This window comes from Hyperolius riggenbachi, chromosome 1, assembly GCF_040937935.1.
Source record: "Hyperolius riggenbachi isolate aHypRig1 chromosome 1, aHypRig1.pri, whole genome shotgun sequence".
NCBI classification, from domain to species: Eukaryota; Metazoa; Chordata; class Amphibia; order Anura; family Hyperoliidae; genus Hyperolius; species Hyperolius riggenbachi.
The window spans coordinates 72744871-72756774 of NC_090646.1; the positions used below are offsets into that span (position 1 = coordinate 72744871).

Sequence of the window (11904 nt, forward strand, 5' to 3'; positions counted from 1 at the left end):
GTGTAGATTTAAGCAGAGAGTTGAAAGTGGCAAAAAGACGCCGGGGGTTGGGAGCTTGTGCTCCGATGAGCTTGGTAAAGTATTCCTGCTTCGAATGAGCAAGGGCAGCAGGTTAGTCTTGTACTGTAGGAAATCCTGGTTAAGTCTAGTTTTCCTCCATTTCCATTCAGTGGCACGTGTTTCCCTCTGGAGGTTGCGAGTATGGGTAGTGTGCCAGGGGTGGGGGTTAGGGGTGCGGTTGCGGCGGAATATTGGTGAAGCAGCTTTCTCTAGGGCTGATTAGAGAGTTTGGCGATACTGAGCTGCAGCAAGATTAGGACAGTTTAGGGTGGAGAGAGTGGAGGAGAGGGCATGGAGGGGGTTAGCAAGGATGCTAGGGTTGAGCTTGCGTAGGTCTCACTGCCATCGACCAGGTGGGTGGGCGGGCGGGTAGTTTGGAGGTGCCTTCCGTGAGGAGGTGGATTTAGTGAATATAAGGTCGAGAGTGTGACCTGCAGTGTGAGTGGGGGTGTTGGTGTGTTGTACTAGTCCAAGTGAGTTGGCAATGGTGAGTAGCCGGGTCACAGCGGAGTTCTGGGCTTCATCGATGGGAATATTGAAATCCCCAAGGATGATGGTGGGGAGGTCCGAGGAGAGGATGTGAGGGAGCCAGGAGGAAAGCTCATCAAGAAATTGTGGGGTGGAGCCTGGAGGGCGGTATAAGACCACAACAATGACAGGGAGGGGGTGGTAGAGGCGGATGGTGTGGGCCTAGAATGATGTGAATTGTAGGGAGGTAGGTGGGGTGAGGACACGGAAGGTGCAGGATGGGGAGAGGAGCAGACCCACCCCTCCCCCATTACTGTTGTCTGGTCTGGGGGTGTGACTGAGGTGAAGCCCACTATAGGAGAGGGCAGCCTATGCGGCTGAGTCAGAGGGGGTGAGCCATGTCTCAGTGAGTGCAAGGATGGTGAGGGATTTGGAGAGGAAGAGGTCGTGGACTGCTGTAAGTTTATTTCGGACGGATCTGGCACTCCAAAGACGGCAGGGTAGGGGGAGCATGTGTTTGTGGGTGGGATGGATGGAAATAAGGTTGGAGTGAGGATGGGTGTTGAGGTTATTTGTGGACAGAGGGCTGTGAAGTGTATGAAGCAGGTCAGCAGGGGATGCTTGTCTGGCAGCAGCCTGTGGCCCAGGATTGGGTGATATATCACCAGCTGCAAGTAAGAGTAGGAGGGAGAGAGTAAGCAAATGTGAATAGGATTTAAATGTTTGTGATGTTTTTGAGCTGCTGGAGGGAGGGAGAGATTTCAGGAGAGCTAGCAGTTCATGAGAAGCTAAATAAGGTGAGGAAAGCAGAGCAGGTGAAATTGATATGGAGTGTGGTACACTGGGAGGATGCATATTGCAATGCAACTTGTAGATGTTTGCAGACAGGCAGAACATAAGAAAAAGTGCAGTAAACATGGTAATGGTCTCTGATTATAACCAGGAAGTTTCCAACCACTGGTATAGTATATATGAGTATGCAGTTAGTGCAAGCAAACCTGTGTAAATAAATAAGCAGAGTCTACTTGGCTGTGCAACATATATATAGCAGTGGCATTTTTAGGCAGTTGTGGATGCAGAGTAGTAGTTTCCAGCAGAGTCCTGTGGCTGTTGAATCCTGTTTGAATTCCTGGGTGAATTCTTGGTAAATTATTGGTAAGTTGTAAAGCTCTTTGCAATCAATGGCACTTAGGAATGAAATGGCACGAGTGACCTCACTCCAGCTCTTAAAGCCAATGGGTACCGCTATAAAAATAAAAAAGTCAGATACTCACCTAAGGAGAGGGAAGGCTCGGTCCTAATGAGCCTTCCCTCTCCTCTCCCGGTGCCCTCGGTGCTGCGCTGGCTCCCCCTGTTCGCGTCCGCCACCGCAGGGACTTCGGAGGTCTTCGGAGGCACTCGGGCGTCATAGAGGACGCTCACGCATGCGTAGTATGGAGCGGCCCGTCTTCGGGAGCCCGAGTGCTCCCGAAGGCTTCTGAAACATCCCTTTGGCAGCGGAAGTGGCAGTATTTGACTGAACTGGTCGAATACTGCTACGGGGGAACCTGCGTGGGACCGGGCACCGGGAGAGGAGAGGGAAGGCTCATTAGGACCGAGCCTTCCCTCTCCTTAGGTGAGTATCTGACTTTTTTGTTTTTATAGTGGTACACATTCACTTTAAATAGGTAGGATAGCTGCCATGGCTGAATTGGAAGTGATTCTCAATTAGAAATTGGGAAAAACAGTTTAGCTGAGGATGGGAGTGGCTACCAAAAAACAGCCCTGCAATAAATAATTGCTGCTCACTGGGCTGGAACACAAGGATTCACAAATATAATATGGGAATTTACAAACACTGCTGAACTACTTAAAATTATATTAAACAATCTTTGTAGCAATGTATGCAGCAATCGTACCAAATAAACGTGCAGACAATGATAATAATGGCATGCTCCCCTCCAGGTGTTAGACCCCTTGAAACATATTTTCCATGACTTTTGTGGCCAGAAATAGTCCCTGTAGGTTTTAAAATTCGCCTGCCCATTGAAGTCTATGGCGGTTCACCCGGGTTCGCCTGTTCGTGAACTTTTACGGATCTGAGGTTCTCTATCCAGGGTATATATAGAATCAGAAATAAGTGAACATCTGTAGAACACAACCCTGCCCATATATAAGAGAAGCAGCATGAGAGAGGTGAGGTGTTACGCTCAGTGATCACATGATTTGCATGTTTCCTGTTTTACATAGAGAAATGTTGTGGTGATTTCCCTGCAGAGGTGATGTGATATAAGCAGTGTGTAATGAGAGGCAATGGCGTGTGTGTGACCAGACACAGCAAGATGCTTCCCCTGACTCCCCTGCTCTGTGTGCTCTGCCTCTATATACAAGGTACTGGCTACTATTATGTCTATGATAATATGTCACTGTCATCTGCTATGTGTTTTATAAAGTTATAGTATACAGCAGGCTTTCATTTACTCTAATAAATGCCAAAATAGCAAAATTAAATAAATCATTTTATTGTTATGTGTTACCAGCTTCTCAAGGACAGACTGTGATGACACAGACTCCAGATCACATATCGGTGTTCCCAGGAGACACGGCCACCATCACCTGTACATCTAGTCGGAGAGTGTATGTTTCTCGGAATGAGAAAGATTACTTAGCCTGGTACCAACAGAAACCAGGACAGCCTCCATCTCTTATTATCCGCTGGGCCACAACTCGCCAGTCTGGAGTTCCTGATCGGATCAGCGGATCAGGAAGTAGATCTTATTTCACTCTGACAATCACTGGTGTGAAGGAGGAAGATGAAGCCGTCTATTACTGTCAGCAGAGTAGGAGCACCCCATACACACAGTGATACAGAGCCGTAACAAAAACCTCCTTCCTCTTTTCTGTTCTCTTGTTCACTCATGACTGATTCACAGATGTATTACTCTATTTTCATTCTGCTACACTGCAAAATATGCGTCTAGTGAAAAATGGCGCCGGCAAAAAAAAGGCGCCCCCTTCTGCCCGATATATGTTTAAAACGATATTTATCGTTTTAAAGGTTAAAATAGTGCAGAACGAAATTTATCGTTTTAAAACTGTTTTTTTTTTTTTTTTGGTCCTGCCTGAACGATATTTATTGTTTTAACCCCTGCTTTGCTGCCGTTTTGAAAATATCTGCCCGCCGGCTTTAATGTTTAATAGCAAAGCCCCCTTAAAAGCTAAAAACACCAAATTTGCAGGGAATATTAAGAAGAAAATTGTGAACAAGAGGAACAATTTTTTTTTCAAAAAGACCTTATAGTTTTTGAGAAAATCGATTTTGAATATTCTTCTTCTGACCGTGGGAAAATTAAACGCCCGCCGACTTTAGCGGTCTATAGCAAAGCCCCTTTAAATGCCAGAAACACCAAAATGTGTAGGGAATGTTAAGAAAAATAGTGGGAACACGAAGAAAAAAAATTGTTCAAAAAGACCTTATAGTTTTTGAGAAAATCGATTTTAAACCTTCAAAGGAAATGTAACTATTTAAATCGCGTACTGACATTCCCGTGGAAACTTTTTCCGCCGACTTTAGCAGTTAATAGCAAAGTCCCCTTAAATCCTAGCAACACCAAATTTGCAGGATATGTTAAAAAGATACTGGGAAACAATATTTTAAAAAAAAAATTGAAACATTTTATTCATTTTTTTTTTAAATTAAAATTTTTGGGTTATGTTCAGAGTGTGGGAAAAGTTTTGAAAAAAATGACGTGGGGTCCCCCCTCCCGAGCCTCTGTAACCCCTTGTCTCCCATGCAGGCTGGGATAGCCAGAATGCGGAGCCCCGGCCGACTGGGGCTTCGCACCCTGAGCTATACCAGCCCGCATGGTCCATGGTATGGGGGGGCTTCGGGGGGGAGGGGCGGCCAAGCCTTCCCCTCCCCCCCGGAGCCCTTGTCCAATCCATGGACAAGGGGCTCTTCCCCACCTCCGGTGCCCCAGGAGGAGGTGGGGGCGATGACTCCCTGGGGGGGGGGTTCATGGTGGCATCTGGGAGTCCCCTTTAAGAAGGGGAACCCAGATGCCTGCCCCCCTCCCAGGAGAAATGAGTATAGGGCTACTTTGTACCCCTTACCCATTTCCACAAAGGGTTAAATGAAATAAAAACACAACAACGAGAAAAGTCCTTTAATGTTCTAAATTAACCAGAAATACTTACCTGTACCTTTAAGAAAAAAATCCCACGTCAATTAGGTCCCACGACAGTATCCTCCATCTTGCGACCTTCAGTTACATGTTGATTGAAGATCTCCGACGCCACACACGCCGCCTCCGCCGCACTCACTGCTCTTAGCTATACTTAGTATAGCTAAGAGCAAAAAGCATCTTTAAATTTTAGCTCCAATGGTCCCCATTGGTTCCTTAACAGACCAATGGGGATCAGGAGGATCCCCATTGGTCGATAAGGAACCAATGGGGAGCCTTGGAGCCAAAATTTAAAGATGCTTTTTGTTCTCAGCTATACTTAGTATAGCTGAGAGTTGCGTCTATGCATCTATATAGACGCATTAGCGCTAGCTGCCGCTGCCCTCCCTGCCTCCCCCCACCTGTCACCCTCACCCATGCTGGCACCCATGGGTGCATTGGGTGCCAGCATGGGTGAGGGTGACAGGTGGGGGGAGGCAGGGAGGGCAGCGGCAGCTAGCGCTAATGCGTCTATATAGACGCATAGACGCAACTCTCAGCTATACTTAGTATAGCTGAGAGCAGTGCGGCGGAGGCGGCGTGTGTGGCGTCGGGGCGGCGGAGATCTTCAATCAACATGTATCAGAAGATCGCAAGATATAGGATACTGTCGTGGGACCTGATTGGCGTGGGATTTTTTTCTTAAAGGTACAGGTAAGTATTTCTGGTTAATTTAGAACATTAAAGGACTTTTCTCGTGGTTGTGTTTTTATTTCATTTAACCCTTTATGGAAATGGGTAAGGGGTACTCCTGCACCCCTATACTCATTTCTCCTGGGAGGGGGGCAGGCATCTGGGGGTCCCCTTCTTAAAGGGGACTCTCAGATGCCACCATGAACCCCCCCCCCCAGGGAGTCGTCGCCCCCGCCTCCACCTGGGGCAAGGGAGGCGGGGAAGAGCCCCTTGTCCATGGATTGGACAAGGGGCTCCGGGGGGGAGGGGGAGGCTTGGCCGCCCCTCCCCCCCGGAGCGCCCCATACCATGGACCATGCGGGCTGGTATAGTTCAGGGTGCGAAGCCCCAGTCGGCCGGGGCTCCGCATTCTGGCTATCCCAGCCTGCATGGGAGACAAGGGGTTACAGAGGCTCGGGAGGGGGGGACCCCACGTCGTTTTTTTTAAAAATTTATTTCCCACACTCAGAAGATTAAAAAAAAAAATTGATAGCAATTTTTTTTAAAAAAAATGACGTGGGGTCCCCCCTCCCGAGCCTCTGTAACCCCTTGTCTCCCATGCAGGCTGGGATAGCCAGAATGCGGAGCCCCGGCTGACTGGGGCTTCGCACCCTGAGCTATACCAGCCCGCATGGTCCATGGTATGGGGGGCTCCGGGGGGGAGGGGCGGCCAAGCCTCCCCCTCCCCCCCGGAGCCCCTTGTCCAATCCATGGACAAGGGGCTCTTCCCCGCCTCCCTTGCCCCAGGTGGAGGCGGGGGCGACGACTCCCTTGGGGGGGGGGGTCATGGTGGCATCTGAGAGTCCCCTTTAAGAAGGGGACCCCCAGATGCCTGCCCCCCTCCCAGGAGAAATGAGTATAGGGGTGCAGGAGTACCCCTTACCCATTTCCATAAAGGGTTAAATGAAATAAAAACACAACCACGAGAAAAGTCCTTTAATGTTCTAAATTAACCAGAAATACTTACCTGTACCTTTAAGAAAAAAATCCCACGCCAATCAGGTCCCACGACAGTATCCTCTATCTTGTGATCTTCTGATACATTTTGATCTCCGCCGCCCCGACGCCACACACGCCGCCTCCGCCGCACTGCTCTCAGCTATACTAAGTATAGCTGAGAGTTGCGTCTATGCGTCTATATAGACGCATTAGCGCTAGCTGCCGCTGCCCTCCCTGCCTCCCCCCACCTGTCACCCTCACCCATGCTGGCACCCAATGCACCCATGGGTGCCAGCATGGGTGAGGGTGACAGGTGGGGGGAGGCAGGGAGGGCAGTGGCAGCTAGCGCTAATGCGTCTATATAGATGCATAGACGCAACTCTCAGCTATACTAAGTATAGCTGAGAACAAAAAGCATCTTTAAATTTTGGCTCCAAGGCTCCCCATTGGTTCCTTATCGACCAATGGGGATCCTCCTGATCCCCATTGGTCTGTTAAGGAACCAATGGGGACCATTGGAGCTAAAATTTAAAGATGCTTTTTGCTCTTAGCTATACTAAGTATAGCTAAGAGCAGTGAGTGCGGCGGAGGCGGCGTGTGTGGCGTCGGGGCGGCGGAGATCTTCAATCAACATGTAACTGAAGGTCGCAAGATGGAGGATACTGTCGTGGGACCTAATTGATGTGGGATTTTTTTCTTAAAGGTACAGGTAAGTATTTCTGGTTAATTTAGAACATTAAAGGACTTTTCTCGTTGTTGTGTTTTTATTTCATTTAACCCTTTGTGGAAATGGGTAAGGGGTACAAAGTAGCCCTATACTCATTTCTCCTGGGAGGGGGGCAGGCATCTGGGTTCCCCTTCTTAAAGGGGACTCCCAGATGCCACCATGAACCCCCCCAGGGAGTCGTCGCCCCCACCTCCTCCTGGGGCACCGGAGGTGGGGAAGAGCCCCTTGTCCATGGATTGGACAAGGGCTCCGGGGGGGAGGGGAAGGCTTGGCCGCCCCTCCCCCCTGAAGCCCCCCCATACCATGGACCATGCGGGCTGGTATAGCTCAGGGTGCGAAGCCCCAGTCGGCCGGGGCTCCGCATTCTGGCTATCCCAGCCTGCATGGGAGACAAGGGGTTACAGAGGCTCGGGAGGGGGGACCCCACGTCATTTTTTTCAAAACTTTTCCCACACTCTGAACATAACCAAAAAATTTTAATTTAAAAAAAAAAAAAAAAATTCAATTTTTTTTTTAAATATTGTTTCCCAGTATCTTTTTAACATATCCTGCAAATTTGGTGTTGCTAGGATTTAAGGGGACTTTGCTATTAACTGCTAAAGTCGGCGGAAAAAGTTTCCACGGGAATGTCAGTACGCGATATAAATAGTTACATTTCCTTTGAAGATTTAAAATCGATTTTCTCAAAAACTATAAGGTCTTTTTGAACAATTTTTTTTCTTCGTGTTCCCACTATTTTTCTTAACATTCCCTACACATTTTGGTGTTTCTGGCATTTAAAGGGGCTTTGCTATTAACCGCTAAAGTCGGCGGGCGTTTAATTTTCCCACGGTCAGAAGAAGAATATTCAAAATCGATTTTCTCAAAAACTATAAGGTCTTTTTGCAAAAAAAATTTTTCCTCTTGTTCACAATTTTCTTCTTAACATTCCCTGCAAATTTGGTGTTTTTAGCTTTTAAGGGGGCTTTGCTATTAAACATTAAAGCCGGCGGGCAGATATTTTCAAAACGGCAGCAAAGCAAGGGTTAAAACGAAAATTATCGTTTTGGAGCAATACAAATATAAACGATAAATATCGTTTTTAAAGCCGGCGCCGTTTTTTAGCTGTCAAAAACGAAAAATAACTAGCGATAGTGGTTCTCTATGGGGCGCCGTTTTTTAACTACGATAACTGGCGCCATTTTTAACGGACCCCGCAAAATATAAAGGGAATACGTATGTGTAGAAGATTGCCATAAATGTAAGTGCAGCAATTTAGTGTTATTAATAAATATCTTCACATATTAGTCTTCAGCCAATTAAGAATTTATAAAATAAGCTTAGACAGCACTTCTTCGCAACCCTGACAAGAGTACTCTATGTACTCTGTTGTTTGGGGTACTGTTGCCTTGAGAGTGTCCAAAACCCCCCACCTCACTGCAGGTGTAATGAGGAATCATTGTTATCCATTTTTGTTACCTTTACTAATCCATCAATTGGCAGCAAACTCCAACACTGCAATCTGTTGGAAACACTGTGGAACACATACATTTAATTAACTGCTCTTCCATTATTCATGGCAATGCATATGTTATGGCTTCTGAAACAGGGCCTGGCAACCTTCGTCACATGTGGTTGGTGTGGTTTCTCCCAGGGCATGGGGTCTAAGTGGCCATGGGCCTTCACTAGAGCACCCTGCAAGGGATGATGCTGCCTGGTGGCCACTTGGTCATGGCTCCCGGGATTGCCCCACTGGTAGGGGAGAACAGGCGGAGCTGCAATGCGGAGTCCAGTGGTGTAGCTAAGGAGCTGTGGGCCCCGATGCAAGTTTTACATTGAGCCCCACCCCAAGCACTCTATACATAACAATTGATACGGCGCACCAAAACCTGCCAATGGCAACTACAGTGTCAGAGGTGCAAGAAGGGAATGGGGATCAGTCTGTTACTGATTACCACTATTCAAAGTATCTATAGAAGTGACTATTATGAGCACAGGAGCAATAGAGAGCTAATACTGAAATTGAAGGAGGGCCCTTCGGGGCCCCTCTGGCCCAAGGGCCCCGATGCGATCACAACCTCTGCAACCCCTATTGCTACGCCCCTGGCGGAGTCAATCAGATGTCGGATGCACTCAGAATGGAATGCGGAAGACGTGATAGGAGTCACTGGATAAGATTCGAGGCTGGCGACTAACAAGTTTTTTTTCCCTCTTTTTCTTTCCCTCTTTTTCTTTCCCTCTTTTGCCTCTTCTTAGAAGACATGATTCCTATTTCCCTTCTGCAAACACTGAACTTGTAAGGAAGCACTTCACTTTAATTAAAGCTGGCAATTTTTAGGATATTGTATTCTGGAAATGACAATGGCAAGTAAGCAACTAAAGCTAGATAGTCTCCACTAAACTGGAAACATACATGAGAACATAAGGTGTGACTAGCCTCACTGCAATGTACATGGATGGGCTGTTACTATTAGATGATTTACAGAAACTCATCTCTCTGGGAACCTCATAGGCGGAGCTCTTCATGGCCACTCCTTAGAATGAAAGAAATCTGATTATGCATCCACTGTGTTGAGCTGGTCAAAGTCACCCTATTTTGACTCCAAATGTTGTGATAGCTAATTATTTATTCCGGAGACCTCAATGCCTGTCCTGAATGGAGCAGAGACAATTATTGCAGACAATCTTCATTTGATAGCTTGCACTCCCCAAATACCTTTTACCCTTGAATATCTTTATAGTAGAAGTATAGGTGGAAAATATAATGCAGCAGATATAGATATTTTTAGGTCAAATGGAATATTTCTTTCCTAGCCTCAGTGTGTCATGCAGAAAAGGAAGTAGGAGCCAATACTGACAAAGGTAGACGTTACGTCATAAAAGTGGGAGACATTCACAGAAAATAGTATAATTGATAAAACAATGAGCACAAGGTGGCAGTATACGAATGGCTAATAATTCCCTAGGAAACGCACAAATGACAGTCCAATGACATACTGGATGGCGTTAAATATTATTCCTCCCTCGAGTTGTAGCAATTTGGGGTCCAGCAGCAATCAAATAACATTTGAAATCTAGCAGCACCACTACAGACATGATAGATATCTATATCGACGCCAAGGTCAGGCGCAGCGCTGGGTAGATTGCGCACCAAAATGAACTGCTTTTGAAAAAAAAAACATAACTAGCTAACTGACTAAAGCTGTATACAAGCATAGGGCAGAACTACACATGATGTGTACACGGGCATAATAAACAGTACAAACAGCAGGAAACAATGTAGTCAGACATGCATCCTATATAATAAAACCCGTGTGTCCGTGCGCTGTCCCTGTGTAGCGTTGGCCGTGCTGAACCGTTGTGCGCACTGCGCAGCACGGACAACACTACACAGGGATAGCCTGGGACCAGGAAGCCGAGCCGACGGCCTGTCAGCGGGCGGCCGGGCGTGCGGCGGGTCAGCGGGCGGGTATGCGGCGGGTCAGCGGGCAGCATGCGCGGTGACACTGCGGCGGAGAGTGGGAGGGGAGTAGAGGAGAGGGGAGGTGAGAGGGGAGGAGAGGAGAGGGGAGGTGGGAGGGGAGTGGAGGAGAGGGGATGGGATGGGGATTCGACACAGGGCTAGAGCCCGTTTTTAAATGGGCTTAGTTCACCTAGTGATAGAATAAAAACCAGAACATCAATCATTCAACAGCAGGCAAAAGAATAGTCAGACAGGCAGAGAATCAATATCAGGAATTCAGACGATCATAAACAGGGAATGGGAACCGTTGGCCAGATAAGCAACAAGCACAATGATCCAGCAGTTTGCTGATGGCAGATGCCTTGAAGGACCACTATCAAGAAAATTGTTAAATTTAAAATACATACATATAAGATCTACATTTCTCCAAGATTAAAATGCATTATAAATACCTTTATCCTATATTGCTGTCCCTAAAGCTGCCAGTGATGAGTGAACATGCAGATAATCTTTTCACATTCATTTTTGTTACATTTAACATTAGAGTTGAGTCGCAAATTTTTGCAGTAAAAATAAAACATTTTTGTGTTTTGCGAATTCTCACAAATTTGTTTCCTTTGACCATTTTGCGAAAATACAGTGTATTTTCATGAATATTTTCTCGAAATCGAAAATAGCATTATCGATGCAACATATTGAGCAAAACTAGCATTCATTGATGATCATTTGTATGATGGTTTGGAAATCATTTTTCAGAACCACTAAAAAACAAAAATCTCCTAACCAATCTGATCAGATTGATCGGATCAATTCAAAAATCTGATTGATTTCATTAATCTGATCGGATTGGTTAGAAGATTTTCCTCTGTTAGTGGTCTTGAACAATCGTTTCTGCAAATGATTGAAAACAAACAGTTCAGCAAATTGTATCATTAGTAGGCACCTTTACAGTAGGCAGTAAAAACGTGATAGATCTGACAGGTTTTGGACTAGTCCATCTCCTCATGGGAGATTCTTAGCATTTTCTTTATTTGTTACAAAAGCACACTTTGGAAAGGATCTATACAAAGATGTTGACCAGTCTCCCTACTCGTTTTCACAGTATTTTGGAAATTGGACTGATCAGTTTTAAAAATAAATGAGGAGATGGACTAGTCCAAAACCTGTCAGATCTGTCACATTTTTACTGCTTACTGTAAACTACAGGAACATAGCATTTTAATCTGGGACAAATGTACCTGTTATGTGTATGTGTTCATAAGCATTTTAAATATTAAAATTTTCCGCAATAGTGGTCCTTCAAAGAACATACGAAGCGATGCTTATAATCTATTTTTATTCTCCTGGGACTTCTTCCAGCCCCTAGTAGCCATTTCAGTCCCTCGCCGCAGCTC

At 46.3% G+C, this 11904-nt stretch overlaps 1 gene segment (V, D, J or C); it reads left to right on the forward strand.

Moving 5' to 3' along the window:
- The first annotated feature begins 3067 nt into the window (after positions 1 to 3067).
- On the forward strand, positions 3068 to 3373 carry LOC137554923 (immunoglobulin kappa variable 4-1-like). The segment is given in 1 exon segment: positions 3068 to 3373. A coding segment is annotated over 1 exon segment (306 nt).
- The last annotated feature ends 8531 nt before the right edge of the window (positions 3374 to 11904 follow it).